The following is a 16754-nucleotide window of genomic DNA, read 5'->3' as shown; positions in this document are numbered from 1 at the left end:
ATGCTTCCCTACGAGTACAAATACAAAATAGGATGACACTCGTGTGTAACTGCTTACCTCGTAGCGTCTCGGTATCACCAAGTTGTGCACTGGACAGTTAACTTAGATTGAGAATGCTGTTACTGTGGTCAAATTTCAGTCGGCATTGTGTCGTCGAACGAGTCTGTCTGCATGTTTTCCAGATACGCGTACGTTCATTCATACACAGTATAATCTAAACACAGCTTATCATGCAATATATATATATATATATATATATATATATATATATATATATATCGTTAAGCGCATTTGTATATGCAACAAAGTTACGTAACACTAATGGTAGTTTAGTGCGGACAATGCTGACAAGCGCCTTGGTGTTTATTAAGCGGTGATTCAAATGGAAAAACTGAATAAAAAAACACTGTTACTCATACATGACCTACCAACAAAATTAACGCTACATTCTACGGGAAAAAAATACTTTTTCCTCCCGGAGCAAGAAAAAGGTATTTGCCCAATCGAGCCCATTGTCCGCAAAAACCTTCCTAAAAAGGAATTCTAGCGACTCAAATGCGTGCCTCAAAGCTCAATGCGTGCCCTCTAAGGAATCGTTTTGTATCAAGGAAATCTGCAAACTTCCGCAGGCTGCTAGTAGTATAGGTAGATATAGAGATATATGCGATGCCGATTCACATAGCCACTAACATGGGCGCTAGATGAAATTGGCGAACACGCGGAACACGAAAAGGACGTCTGGTCGTCGTCTAAATAGTATCAGCAACAGCAACAACAACACTGACAATGTTTTCAAACACGTCGACGCCTCTGAAGGAAGCTCATTTTACGTGGACGAAAGGCGGTAATAGGGCTGGGTAGAGATGAACAGAATGAACAATTAGAAAATAGTGCTACAATGAGCTGTTAGTTCAAGCATAAAATGCGTATCAGTCACAACCTAGTCATAATAGTAATAATAATATAACCACAAATACTTACACTTCAATCAATATATACTATACAAACGAGGAGGTGATAGAAGACAAAGATGCTGCCTCATCAGTGATGAATATGAGGATCGCTAGCTACGCAGTAGAATCACGAGGGATAGACACAGATCTGGGATTATGACGACAATTTGAATTGAGGATGGGAATCTGATTTTGTGAAAGAATTTCCCATGATTGTGATACTCGGAGCCTGCGGTGATGGCAACAGCAGCCGGAGCAAGTATGCACTTCAACATAGACATGGCATGTGGGCACGTACGGCAACAATTGTTGCCTTACTCGTCATTAATGCTAAGCGTTATATCGACGCACATCTCTCCGTACCCACACGTACCGTGTACTCACGTTCTCTCGACGTAATGATACTAGTCGAGCTTTTTTTTTCGATTCATTCAATCTGTATCTAGCTAATACGAATAGAACTTGGTCAATATGAACACTGATCAGTTTAAGAGATGTGCGAATCGGGATCAGCCCTTAGATTAGAATTCGTGCTATATAGCCACGCCTATCGGGCTATAGTACGCGCTACAACTGGCAAAACCATGTCCAACTATTGCGCGGCTTTGTAGTGAGCCCTAAACATTTCGTTTAACGTGCTGATGACACAGATACTACGAAATCTGTCTTTTATTCATTTAATTTTGGCCTTTATAGTAGTGAGTTTAAAGACATAACCACAAAGAACATACACATGTTTCTGTTCTTGCGTGTTTGACACATAAGTGGTAATGACTGGCAGTACAACTACGTGTTATGAGAGGAGCCTTTGAATAGGGATAATTGATACTTGTGTCACTGCCAAAGTGACGAGGCGCCTGGACTTAAAATAAACAATATTGGTAAAGTTTTGTCGATAAAAAGAAATTATACAAAAAAAAAAAAAAAAAAAAGAAAAAAAACTTCTGTTGTTGTTTCTTTTTTCTCAACACAGACCGGTCATCATGACCACTATAATTTCCTGAGCGTACATCTGCGGTCGTACTTTAAATGGTTCGTGTTCCCATCATATGATCCTTTCGGATACGTTAGCGAAGGATTTTAAACGCCCAAAAAGCCGACGGATACACTCAATGCATCTGCCTCTTTCGCAAAAAATGATAAATACAACAACAACAACAATAGCCGATGATTTCCTGGCGCATGACTTTAGATCTGCGTAGATTTGAACATGAGGGTGATCAACGACCGTTTATTCTAACAAGGGTAACAAAGAAGACGCTAGGGGGTTTGTGTTAAGTCTACTATATATGTACAATATGTGTGCATACTTGGGCTGAATGTGGAGCCTAAAAAGGTTGATATTGGGAGAAAGGGACGCATATCAGAAAAATACCAGTGCATGAAACAAGCCTAACCGTTTTGATGCGTTACATATAGTTGTAATGTTCAATCTAAGACTGGAGTGAATGTCTTGCATTCTGTCATTTTTGTCGCCTAGGTGGCGCGCAGTCAGCAAACAACCCAGATGAGTAGGTGACAGCAATATTGTCCCTATTGTCGAGCGTTCTATTATATTGAAACTGTATTCAATGGCTACCCGTAGATTTTCTCATCAATGGGACAACAGTAGCAACAATTCTCTCTGATGGCCTTCCCATCGCAATGAGCAGCGTTGGTTGAAAGCAGCTGCTTGAAAGGTCTACAATAGAGCTCATTGAAGGCTCATAGCCTGAATATCCTCTGGAACTTAAACAAGGAGGAAACACTTTTTGCCCTGTTTGAGGTCTGTAACAAGAAGACAGGTAACAGTACCTACTGCTCGCGTATACATAGTTTATTTATGTGTATTACTATAGTGATTTGCTTTCTCCAAACGCGCGTCTCCGCTTAAAAATAACATATAGAGAATATTTTCACCAAATATTCGCCAACGTTAGAGCAGTATAGCATAACAATTGATTCCAGTCATCTCTTCATTAGGTTATTTCGAACATCGTTATCTTCACACTGGATTTAAGATGGGAGTTGAACGTTTGTGTTTCCCAGAATATTTGGGTAAAACCAAATATTCACCCGAAGCTTATGGAAATGGTCATTGAACTTCTAAATAATGAAGTACAGATAAAAGCATCTCCGCATGGTTAAGTCGAGTTCGTAAGATTCGCACGCAAGCAATTCATTCATACGTTTATACACTAAATAATAAAATTCTGTTAAAGCTTAATTTGAATTTATTTCACCAGGTGTCCTCATTCCTCAAACGGATCAGCCAAACAGTTGAGCAGACGAACTTGGCCGAGCTGTTACTATCCGAACGACAACCACAACTGCAATAGTGCTGTTGGTGTGTGACGAGTCGCCTCGACGGTTTCTCTCTGACAATAGCATAAAAATCAGAATAATACTAATCAATGCGCACCCGACGAAAGGAATGGAGTCAAGTTATAGCAGCAGCAGCAGCAGCAGTAGTAGTGGTCGCGTGGGCGTCGGCGTGGCCTCTGTCCTGAGTCCCGGTTCATTCGAGGCCGATTAAAGGCCACTTTCCAGCAGCAAATGCGAGGCCATTGGAGGTCTGTTCGTTTAGGCTTCTTCGTCGTGTAATTTTGCATCATCACATGCACATTGTAACAGGGTTTGCTGTAGTTAGGTGTATGATATTTTGAATGTTGTCGACGTAGGGCCAACGTCCGTCACGTTGGCAATGGAACTGTGCCTTTAGATCTCTGGCCGCTAAAGGGACCTTGATTCACTGAGCCTTTCCCGGAGCTGCTAGGTGTACTATGTTTGGGGTTGACCAGCTAGGCACAACAATATAATAGCCGCAATGATGTAGCTATTAGTTCTGCACATCCTAGTAAACAATGGCATGATCTGCGGAGACGGGGTAGTTATTTTGGGATTAGTTGATGTCAGAAATTAAAAGCATAATTAAAGCACGACGCGTAGATGTCTAATGCTGCAAATGTGATGATGTCTAATGCAGTAAAATGAAAGCTCTGTTTAACCGCTGCAAGACTGCGAAACCAGTCCCATTTAGACGCTGCATATTAAAAAAATGGTCCATATTGCGTATTCGTTATCATCCCCTTCGTCCCTTTAACGACAGTCATGACAATGGTAATTGGGTCAGCAGTTTTAGTGTGGCAATATTGTGATAAGCGGAATATTAATGAAAACACTACGCTCGCCACGTCTAAAATACTGACTAACGACTTAAAAGTCAAAGCCGTTGAGCGACTCCAGCCATCAATTTAGCCTCGATAGATAGAAACAGAATAGTGGGCTTGATTCAAGAACTAACTTCGCTTAATTCAGAGCTGCTTAAAGATTGACCCCAAGCCAACTTCCTGACTGTCTCGGTACAAAATAGACGTGCTCTTTATTTTTTTAGAAAGTGATCGAGGGAAGATAGGATCATGGTGGCGATATGGGTACTCCGAGCGGAGCAGAATCGTAAAAATATCGGTTAACAATCCCTACCGCCGGACATGACGAAAGCGACCGTCACAGAGTGTCCTGCAAAAAGTAACCTATACGTATGGACTTAGACGTCAACATTGTCACCTTTTGAAGAATAATACACGTCGTAAGACGACATAGCCGCGCAAATATTCGTAATGAAAAGGTGGTTAATGCAATAGAAGGCCAATCACAGGGCTTTTCAAGGGCAGGAAGATCGCGATCATTGCTAACGAAATCTATGCTTTGGAAATTGTGACAGTGTATAGACATGGCGTGTTACACCGATCGCAAATAGGTTACGTGCTCAAAAGTTGTTTGTTTCAGGAACACTGAATCACAGTTAGGTCCATTAGAGACAGCTGGTGATTAAAGTTTAGTCTGCAAAAAGCCTATCGGATTTTTCTTAGAACGGGATCTTCGTTAAAAATGTTTGGAATAAAAAAATTAGAATTAACTAAACAACCAATGCTCAACAGGAAAAGGCGGAACTAGTTTGTAGCTCGAATTAGTCTGCCAGCAGAGCTATAAGACCTACCAGTACCGTTAGCAATATTTCGAATCGTTTCATCAAATATCATACGAGCAAAATATACAGATAGACAACGGGTCAACACGCGACTTCCTCGTTGTGTTGTATTAAATTTATCGACACCATTTCTAATATTTTTACGTGTTTTAAAGCGTTGTTCTTAAGATTCGTTGGGAAGCTTCTAGTAAAGACGTCTGGTCAGTCAATACAACTCAGCCTATTTTCCGCCCTGTCTCGAGCGGAGAGAATTAATCTTACTATTAAATTAATCAAATCACAACCAATAGCGACAACTTAGACGCTGTCCACGTTTAACTCACTTTTTTGATCAATTGAAGGTTTCATTCTAACTAGATATAATAGCGGCACACTTGACGTAAGCTCTGAAATGATGAATTATTGCTATGCCCAATTTCTGGGATTGATAGCTAATCGATTTATCGCTTCAATTGGCCTCAGCTCCCTGTGTTTCTTGCATCACTAAAAAGTTCTAGTCTTAAAAAGTTATAGGCTGTTTGTAATGATAATAGCGAATCTCGGTTTCTAGACTTTCCAGTAATTAACAATAACAGTACGCACTATAAATGTTATATCATAACCGTGTAAGTCGACAAGATTCTGTAAATTCAACTAAATATTCCATGTATATTGAAATAATCATTTCTATTTAGCTATACTCTAATAGTACTATATTAATATATTTTCTGCTTCGTTTGAACGCAGCCGACGCTCCCTATTTACGAGAAAGAAAAAGGTTGCCGACTAAAGTGGCAAATATGCCCTAACGTGCATGCAATCAATTCGGCAGGCCGCTCTCTAAACGTGTAGGTAATAGGTAGATTGTCAGCCATATCCATTCTGCCGATAACGAGAAGATGTAAATTACCTAATCGCACAACAATCGTATGTTTATCGTACACGTCAAGAACACAAGGCTCGTTTCATTAACGAAAAATCAAAAATATTTATCTTCAATTATTGGAACGTCTCATTATAACAAGATACGTCATAACGGAAGTTACAATTGGTCCTTAATTGTGGCCTTTATGTAACAGTGAAAACATGTAGAAAAAAAGCAAAAGCCGCATAACAATCTGCTCGAATCAACTCCCCGCTACGCTTTTCGATAAACATATCGTGTTTATAATTTTATATCTTAGTAGCATAGGACGTTTTGTGGATAGATATGTGATAAATTACTGGCTTAATTATTGTTTAATACATGTTTATACTGATTCGCAAAGAATAAGAAACCGCGAAATCACACGGGGTATAAAGTTTCCTTTGTTTACTGCTTCGCTTTTTCATAAGAGATTAGAGCCTAATATATTTTGTTTTTATGGTGGCCACTATGGGACGAAGTAACATTTTAGGGCGTACGAATATGTTGGAATTTTGACAACGATCCTTACGTCGACCCACGAAACCCTCTAGACTCCCAACAACTGACCCGCATCAAATTGGAACATATGCATTACATTAGCATGACAGACCTATCCAAAGTATCTAGAATCTCAGCTTAAAATTGCCGTCTTGCAATAATCAAAATGTAGGTCAAAGTTTTCCAAGCTATTTTAATAGAGAAAAAAAGTCTCTAGTAGAATCATTGCGAATGGACTGACAACCTGTTCCATAAGCATAGATGTCTAACCAATTTATTCAAGGTTGCGCCTTCTATCTCCGACTCTGCAAATTTTATGTTATTATTATCATATCCTGATTTCATCATGCTAGAAAGTGGTCATGTGCTAGACGTATCCAAACAAGCCAAGCCTTCGATTATATCCCGTTGCCTTTTTTAACATCTTATTATAATAGATAAATGACACCAAAATACTTTACCGCATCGAGTGAATTCAGTCTCTCAATCATCCCTTAAATGTGTCGTCTTTTAACGCGTTTTGCATCGTGCTCCACTAAGTGGACAGCGGCCACGCTCGGACTTTTTGTTTTTGTGCTTGGACAATGTTAATCTTACGGTAAGGAGCTCGTATTCTTAACGTAAGAGTTTGCCCGTCGATTTCTCCCTTCCTTCTCCTTTTCTTTCTAAAGGCAGCAGTACGTATACTGTGTAACAACGGAACGCTACAGTTTGAAACAACTGCTTTTTTTTTTTTTTTTTGTAGAAGTTTCCACTGCGGTGGCACAGAGTACGGACGACATTTTTCCCTGGAGATAGCTGAAAATCAACGAATTTCTCATTCGCAGAGAGACTACTTCTATGGCGAGCATGGACCGAACGAACAGGTTACAATATGACTGCCGTAGTGAGCAATGTAGGCGCTGATTCAGTGACCTCAATACGACTTCGTGCTCCTAGTCGGCCTGTACTTTGCGTGGCAGCTCGGCCCGAAGTGAGAGTTACATCTTTATTCCTACAGCACAGAGTTTAGTCAACCGTCGCTGATCTCATGTTGAAACCCAATGAACGTGCGAAGCTCCTTGCTTTATCACCCTGATGAATTGGACGGCTGTGTCAATAGATAAAGTTGTTGCAATTAAGCCTAAGAGAATTCGGAAGCGAATGTCGAATAACAACTGCGTTCATGAAGGGCACTGTGGCTTGTGGAATGAAGATGTCGATGGGCCTTTCCTGTTTTAAAAATGACGATAGAACGATCTATAATCATCTATAATCAGCTCTATCGCGACACGCTGCAAACCTTTTTGTGGCCTAAAATTAGGACATCGGGTGCAAACAACGTCTTGTACAACGACTTGTAAACGTGTGCGGACAACGATCAGTTTACTTGAACTCATGTTTCCAAGATGGCTAATTTCGATGCCCGGCGGCCCGCCTTAGCAGATAGCCGCTTAAACGCTATGATTTAAATTCTCTTGGTTTTTTTCCCGTAGGGTTACCTGAAGTGTCGAATGTATAAGACAACGCGGGAAACAATTCACGACCTAAGACGTGGCTTTTTTTTCGAGGTGATTAGTGAAACTACGCAGCAAAAAGGATCCAGTAATTCAAGGGGTCCTTGGAAGAACGTTTAGCTGAAATGGTTTTCCGTGTATAATGTAAATTTAACTTGTTGGGCTAAATTAACACAGCAGAATAAACACACGTACATAAACATGCTTTTGTTTCTCCTATCGCGAGTAACGAAACTACCCGGAAACTTCTTGTGTATCCTATATATCTGCATATGGTTAGCGGTTGTTAGAAACGCAAAAACTAAAGTTGTTTGTCGGCTTTACGGATTAACTTTTATACTAAAAACGTGAAACACACATCCGCGAAAATTTTATCGATTGCGGAGTTTTTTTAATTTGAAAAACGCCTAGAGCGGAATGCGTACTATGAAAATACCCATAGCGTGGTATTATCTACCTGCGGTGCTATTGTATACAGCGTAGCCATGCATTCGATGTGAAGCAACTTTTTGGCGGTGTCAAGACAGCTTCGTTTGCTAACGCTGATTGCAGATGCATTGTCGACCCTGCTACTGCCCGGTAGTGATACCACAGGCGTCGCTTATAGCAGAAGCAACCTAATGATAGGGCTTGGTCTGACTGGAGAAAAGTCTCTGAGAAGTCTGGAGAAAGGTCTGACTGGATACGTTCATATATTTACTTCAACCAGAACCACTCCTAGAATATAATCGTTTGCTTGACTAGTCTACTCCATACGTTTACTGGCTTTCTTAGTTTTTAGTCAACAACAGCAGCAGTGATACTATAGTGACGAGATGGCAGTTCACTGGAAAAGGTTCTGGGCTCTTTCTATATCATCCTCTATGAAGAGGGGCGTTTCTGCAGACGATCTGTGCTGGCCTGCACATACGTTCGATAGAAAGCTCTATTAGAAATGTTCGTGTTATATTGACAACGTTAACAATCACAGTTGCCAAATATATATATATACACAGTTTGGATGATTGTAACTTTAGTTTTTATTTTCATATAATTAATATTTAAATCTACATAAACTTTTCTCTTGTAGCAGATGCTCAAGATCATGACCTTTTTATTCAACACACCGCTGATGACGATGGGCTATCCATTTAACAACTAAATTAGGGCATTTCATTTTTTCACAAATTTTTGATTTTTTAGCGTAGACTTTATCTTTAAAGTATTCCCGCAAGAAAATTATCAGTGGCACCGGATCTGAGGACTCTATAGGACCGATTTCGACTTTTACATATCTAGGATGCTCCATCTAATGAAATAATTTGTTATTATTGATTCTATCTATTAACTGACGAAGTTTCAAGAGGCTTAGGATCCATCATGTGATTTTTGAAGTATTTCTATGCTTCGCATATTTCTCAAGGTGCGAATGATCATAATGAGCGTATTACAGTATTAGTTATCACTAGCTATATGGATTCTTGTTGTCCTATTCGTTTGAGCTTATACCGACTATTGAATGAGGTCAGCAGTGATTATTTGTGAGAAGGACATTTACCTATTACTCACTCTACTTCGATGTTTATTTTATACATTTTGGCTCCTACATATATCGCTTACTTTCAACTAATAACTCATGTGACCGTCGATGGCTTATATTTCTATATGCGGAACTGCTAGAGAGATATAAGGAAGGGTTCTCGAAGAGGGGTATGGCCAATGGATATGCTGTAACGAATTAGACTAAAGTTGTTAATGTAAACAATAGATCTGCACGGATACGCAGTTCTTCTATTGGTGTAACTACATTCTTTGTTAGATAAGTTAAAACTTTTTAAGCAAATCTGACGCATCTCTACAATTAACAAATTGCATCTGGGCCCGTTAGAATAATGTAAACAACATAAAACAAAGCAAATATTGTCACGTATACTGGAGTATAGCCGTTTCTATTGAACTGGTAAAATTCGACCCAAACTAACAATTCAATGCGTATCAGACACATCGACTATAATAAATGCTTAAGTAAATATATTATGCTTCCGTTATTGCATAGAAATGTCGCTTCTTTCTAAATGTCTAAGTAAGTACGTAAGCAAGCAAGCAAGCAGATAAAATCGAATATCAATTGAATGTTACGAATACTATGCTAAAGTGTTTGCCATTTTCTCATCAAGGGCCTGGAATAATGGCGGATGAAATACTCGTCTCATAATGTATAGAGTCGTATTGGCCGTAGTACTATATGTAGAAATAGTCAGTAGTGAACGAGTAAACGTGTATTCACTGGTAATTCAGTCACGACAGCGTTGTCATGAATCACGCTCGTTCAAGGGGGAGTCTATTTGTGTGTTTTCTATTCCTTTCAATTCTTCAAACTCTTCAGCTCATTGGTTGTTGATCTAATCTTACCTCTGTATCCTTTGTGAAGGCGAACAAAGTCACGAAAAGCACAAGATATACTTTGGCTCTTCTTTCTCTAGGATGACGATTTCATGCAGCTTCGATCTTTCGAGTGAATGGATTTTTTCCATACAACTGTTTCGGCTTGAAGCTCAAAAAGTCTTGTGGAATTTTCGCGTTTGGTCCTAATGACGAGTTCCTACTTGGCAGTCCGAACTAGCTGTAATAGTATTAACTCGATGTGCTTGACTTGGCATTACTCGGAAAGGCTGAACTGAAATTTAAAGATAAACGAACGGCTGGCTCGTTCGCCAGAGGCTAATTTGCCCTTTATTGCATATGATCACAGTAACTACATCTGAACGAGGAGACGCGATTTTTGTAAAATACTGAAGTATATATGTGTATAATTTAAAATTCGTGTCAGAAATCCCAAACGCATAATGCCATGTTTTGGCTGGATTTCTTTTGCAGATACTTCAGAACTTGGGCCGCGCAGATAAAACAAAAGATGAGGTGTTTGAAGTTTACCTTCAGAACTTCTCACGGCAACAGTTGGCTGTAACTAAACTGCAGAAAGAATTCAAGAACTATCTTCTCTGCATTAAAAGTAAGTAGGATTTATTGATAATAACTGATCCGTTTACCGATCCCTCAGATCATCACCGCCATCTCTGATTCTACTCAGACAAATTGAACCAGGCCTCGTTTCATTTCAGGTGTTGCTCAGAAGTTAACCCGATCCGTATGCTTTTTTATGTACTTAGCAATTTAGCTACTATACGTATTACATTCATTTCTGTTCTTGCGTTTAACTGAAATTATCTTAGTAAGCGAATGTAACGATGTAGGGCCTATGTTTTTGTGGTCCTCCTTCTAAGTATTTCCTTAAAAAAATTAAAGTGTTTTTCCAGTTGGTTGAATACTAATTGTTACGCTGCCACAATCGGAATTACGTTGGCTGTTGTAAACAACAAAAGTTAGGGGTGTCAATAACAGATTGCGCAGGTTAACGAAGCAATATTTAATTAATATCTAGGTTGTAATAAAGGTATACTGAATGTCTTTTTTGTCAGGCAGATTTTCTTTAATTTCACAGTTTATTCTTATGCGGTGTGCATATTTGTTACTTAGTCTTCGTTTGGGGTTTTTCTCAGTACCCTTCGCAGTTTGTACAGAGTAATTATTAGATCGCGATGCGAAGTAACAGGTAGGCTAGTAGTGGCTAGCGTTCCTATAACAAGATACGACATATTCTTTAGTAAACTATGGCGAATGCTTTCGTTCTCTGAGACTATAATATAGGTTCAGTCTGTATTATGTTGTCGACTGCCAAAGAAAGATAAAGTGCTATGCTGTTGATTTTATGGTCTTAATTTGGTGGTCGGTCTTTAGGCATGCAGATGGCATCGAAAAGTCTTATGGACACCCTGAGCGAAATCTACGAACAGGAGTGGGTGGGTCACGAACATATTCCTATCAAAGCACAGGTAAGTCGGACCTCAGGTCGGCCATATCCTAAATAGGTTTAAGTGTTTCCATAAACTGACAGAGGGGTCATTTGTAAACAATTAAGCGATTAAAAAATAATTCAAGTCAAGTTACATTTTTTTACACAAAACAGCCGGCTTTTTTTTCCTGGAACTCTCTTTCTTCTCTCTGTCATATGATGGCGATACTATAACAAATTTACTGGTAAGAAATGATGGTTTCTCAGGGAGCCTAAAGTAACATCGTTTGTCTTGGTGTACGAAGCATCAGATCTAACTATTAAGCAATTAGATTATCTATAACCTAGTGATGAGATACTAAATAGCCATATTTTGAGACACAGATAGCTATGTACAACAGAGATTGTGTACTTCATCTGCTCTTTCAATATGCCACGATCGTCGTAGCGACTTTAATAGTGTGCAAATCATTCCTTGTAAAAAAAAAAATCTGTAAAAAAAACAAAACTCCCTGACAACTGCTGAAGTCCAAATACGAAAGCACAAAATCACTATTTGTGTTCACGATTTACCGGCCTCCCTACCCGTCCGATCGTTCCGTGTATCTTCAAGTTTGGCTTACTTCTGTTTCGATGTAACGTCCACTTTCTATCGCAGATTTTAACGTACACAGTCACCTGGGAGGCAATTTTCGTCTTTTCGAACACATATCATGCGAAAAATGTTTCGGCGGTCTAGTAGAGGGACCTTTGCCTCTTCGCGCCACCGGTCATAATAGTAGCAGTGCCTTAAACTTTGACGTTAGCGGCCATATCGCCGCATAATGCACTTTTGTTGCCTGCACCCCTAAGAAGAATGGATCTGTTTTATACGTCGAAGAATAGGTTTAGCCACAAAAATATGGAGCTTTATCTTCAACGAAGGTTTGCCTAAAACCAAATTTTAAGCCCACTAGATACACCACGCACGTCTCTCTTAACAACTTTGGTTTAGCCGCCCGGTACGTAAAGCCAAGAAACTTGCGATCAGCATTGGCGCGCTCTCACGTCAAATCAAATTCATCTTTATTGCGTCAAAAGAGATATATTATTATTACATTTACAGTATGAACTAATTATAAACAATAATAGTACAATGTAAAATTATCGTATAAATAAAATATATTTCGATTTATCTCTGGTGAAGTTGACAAACGACTTTCCAGTTTAAGCCACTTCTAGCTCTGCTATCGTTTCTTCACTGCAAAATGTGTTATCTTGGATGTTGACGAAGCACCATATATTACCGAACCGTTCTAACCTATTAAACATGTTAAGGTCTTAGAATGCAACTTAGGTATAAGCTGAACAGATAGGTTAGTCCTATTTACGTCGAATCTGAAGGCAGCTTTACGAGCGGACTAATTCTGTGCCTGTTCAATAGCATCAATGCGCTTCCTCACCCGAAGTCGCCAAACTTTACCTCAAGAGGCGGAACAACGAGACCTTTATTAAAACTAGTATAAATAATGGGAGTTCTTGATTACAAAGCGCGTAAAAACAAGACTCACGGTATTAATGAGTTAGTCTGGTCAAGAGCTATACATTTATAAGTAGAGGCGATCACATCATTGGTGCAACACCACGCTGACGCGGCATCATCGATCACCAGATGAAGTAACGAGCAATCGACGTCCCCATTAAAGGCATAATATAATTTCAAAGCATGGACACATACTCTGTGTTGAACCCTGTCTAGAAGAATATGTTTTATATTGAGAATAAATATATTAAATAAAACAGGACTACGGGAAGAACCCAGATAGGGTTAAACTCGAAAGGCACGTTTTTCTAGAACCAAAAATGTCGTTAGCTTTAACATAAAAGGTTCAGTTAAGGTATTATAGCTTCCCAACCAGTTGATGGGGCGAGTATTTACTTTTGGTTTAATGAGCTTAACAATTAATCAAGTCATAGCTAATTCGGTCAAAAGCTTTGAAACAATTATAAACGAACCTCACTCGCCGACTTTAAATCAATGCCCAGTTCTGGATTATTGTAACAACCAATTCTGGTGTAGAGAATTGGTTCTTCGCGAACCAGTATTAATCAAAGTAAAAAAAAAAATTGCCCCTATGCTAAGTGACATATAATGTGCCCGGCTATAACTTTTTATCAAACTGAGCAGGCTATGGCCTCTTGAGCGACCATGCAATAGTTATCCACGGAGGACTTAACGCCCTTCTTGTGACCTGGTGCGACTGATGAATCTTTAAAGAGTTAGTTAGAAATGAGAAACGTTTCACCCTTCGGGTGCCACGAAGAACTCAAGGAAGTCTCTGAATGTTTAGCTAGGTCATCGGTGATTAGAAAATTATAACTTTAGAGATCGCAATGCCATTTATTCTTCGATTTGCGCACCGAAAGAACTCCGTGGAGTTCTTAAAGGACAGCAACTATTCCTCAAGATTTCGAAACCGATAGGAGGATTTGTGTAATTTCGACTCAATATGCGGTGAAGGCTCGTAACCACTTATATTCTGTCAAATGTTAATGTACTGACACAGCTTCGCGTGTCGAAACCTGTTTGTATTTAGATCTGGTACTAAAAATAGTCAAGAATACGGTATTGATGTGAGTTTTCAATTGCGGTTTCGCTGATGTATGTCATCAATGCCATCATCGCATATACCACATATTCAAAAAAATTCAACGAAGCTCATATCGTTCTGCTCCACGAAGCTGGATCCACAGATAATACTTTTCTCTATCATCCAATTAATCTGCATCAGGCGCTAGTCGAAAATCTAATATGGTACAGCACATGCCCTTACATTAAAGAAGACAAATTTTGTCGTAACGAGCATGCGTTTACCCGTTGTTTTCGGTACTTGAAAAACACTTTTTTTTCTATAACAATAATTATCATTGCGAAAAACGCTGTCTATCAACAAGTACGCGATCTTTTCACACTGGACGAAACATTAACGAAATAATTGTCATTTTTTATGCGGCCTGCATATTATACGACAATGATTTTTATGAGGATAGCCAGAAAATCGTCATAGGGTTTAGAATTAAAGGTCTCGAAAATTTAGCAACATGGCTGTTGTTGAAATAGAAATTGTTGATAATTCTGGACAGAAAGATATCAAACGCCACGTCTAGCCTTTTCGAAATTTGTTGGGCCTTTTGGTTTTTTTTTTGACTATTCAAGCCTCCACACTTTTGGGACTTCTAGCCTTCTGTAGGCTCAAAATTTCACGAATTACACCTATCAATATCGCATGATTATTATTAAAATTTCTTCAAAAGATCTTCACGGGCTGATGCCGTAATATTTCCGCTCATTGAGAGTATACTGCTATGAATCTGCGACTAATACGGCAACATGTTGCACTTTATGATTCGGCACGCTTGCCCCCGCTCATACATCATAGAGGCAGCGTCCGCAACAAAGCTCCTAATCGCTTCTACCTTAAGTAGTCCTCGTTCCAATTAGACAAGAAAATCCACAAGATCAGCCCTTACATACTTGATATATGACACGAGAGCTGCGCGCACAAACGATACCTTCGTTCTCCAAGTAGAATTCAGGCCGTAGAGTGCAGCAGTCTCCCTACTACTATCAGAGTTAGCAGGAACCCCTCCAGCATAAGGTTGTGAGCTAAACATGATCCCTCGAGCACTAGGAGCAACCTGATTAGCCCTTTGCTCGTATTCGTCGACTCTATTTCTTTGTAGTTTCAACTTGGTCCTTTGTTGTTTCCTATTGTGATGTGTTTTAACATACATATATTTAGAGCAGCTAAGTGGAAATGATATGTTTTTCTGCTTATAAACAAAATACAAGTAGTATCTATCTCGTATTACGTGTACAAAACTAATCTCAATCGTTACTAAACTTTTGTTTGCCTTGTCCTAAAATTCAGTGTCGCTACAGCCGTCCGAAGGCGGCAGTCTTATATTAACACGATCGCACTTAATATATGTGTATGTATGCGCTATATTATTGTAAATGATATCTGTTACTTCCTCGTCTACTTTTTTTCTCTTTTAATAATTGCCAGTTCCAGTAATCTCGACCTGTTGCGGGTACGATTTACGATACGCCCGCTACGTATACAACTGACTACAATCTTATAACCAAACGAACTATACATTGATGCGACTCGTCGATAAATGCGTTCGTCATTACATTTGTAAATTGTTTGCTAGGCCATAGAAAAGTAAATAGTAAATGATGTCAGAATGGGCGCGTATATTCCTTAATTAGTGGTTAGGACCTGTCGCCTATTTACGCGACAACATGCACCTAGCCAGAAATCTCAATTAATAGTAAATGTCAGCTATTAATAATCTTTCAATATATATTACCTGAAACTGCTTTTCTACTATACACAGAAATCTAGAATTGAAAGAACTGAGGGACCCTTCTCTTTTTGTAAACCCACTATCGTCCCACTTTGAGCTATGCCGTCACGTAAGAGCGGTAGCGACGACCACTCCTTAGGTGTTTATTGCATAGCGAATGTTATGCAACATACGCGTGTTGTATTTGTTCATAGTCCGTAAGGTTAAATAATCTTACAAGCATGGACATACACAGCAAACAATTTCTGGCTGCGTTCACGATGACGTTCACTCGTACTAAATGATAATAGCATCTATTTAAACATTAAAATTTAGCGACTCATCATTTCTCCATATTGTTGGTGATTCTTCATTGAATTCCAAGATGCTCAAATCCAGCATTTTCCAGCTCTTATTATTGTTTTTAATTTGTGTCAATAAGGCAAAAGCGTTTACCAAGTACTGGGCGTTCAGCTATCATCAAATGCATGCCCTCTTTTAGAGATAGCTTAATAGTACTAGACTTCAGCCACTAAAATCCTTAAGAGCTTTGGGACTCTCATATACAAACTGGGTTCGTATTAACAGACAGAAGCATACGTTCGATAATAATGAATAAACTACTTTTGGTTACAGTGGAATCTCAGTATTGCACTGACCAGCAGTATGAGCTTGAAGATAGCGCATTTCACTATGGCATAAACATCCAACATCACTAAAGCTACTTTTTGCTTATTGGCTATGAGTGAAGAAGGGCATTTCGTACATTTTATTACATTCCTTGAAA

At 39.1% G+C, this 16754-nt stretch overlaps 1 protein-coding gene across 2 annotated transcripts in view; it reads left to right on the top strand.

The window, feature by feature from the left end:
• Nucleotides 1–16754, top strand: part of Amph (amphiphysin) — a 66616-nt gene that overhangs the window by 42045 nt on the left and 7817 nt on the right. For both annotated transcript variants that reach the window (XM_022847821.2, XM_022847820.2), the window contains exons 2-3: nt 10660–10795; nt 11581–11675. In XM_022847821.2, the coding sequence (XP_022703556.1) occupies nt 10660–10795; nt 11581–11675 (231 nt within the window). The remainder of the gene's footprint in view (nt 1–10659; nt 10796–11580; nt 11676–16754) is intronic.

This window comes from Varroa jacobsoni, unplaced genomic scaffold (genome assembly GCF_002532875.2).
Source record: "Varroa jacobsoni isolate VJ856 unplaced genomic scaffold, vjacob_1.0 scaffold_1308, whole genome shotgun sequence".
NCBI classification, from domain to species: Eukaryota; Metazoa; Arthropoda; class Arachnida; order Mesostigmata; family Varroidae; genus Varroa; species Varroa jacobsoni.
This window is presented reverse-complemented; position numbering and strand designations above follow the sequence as displayed.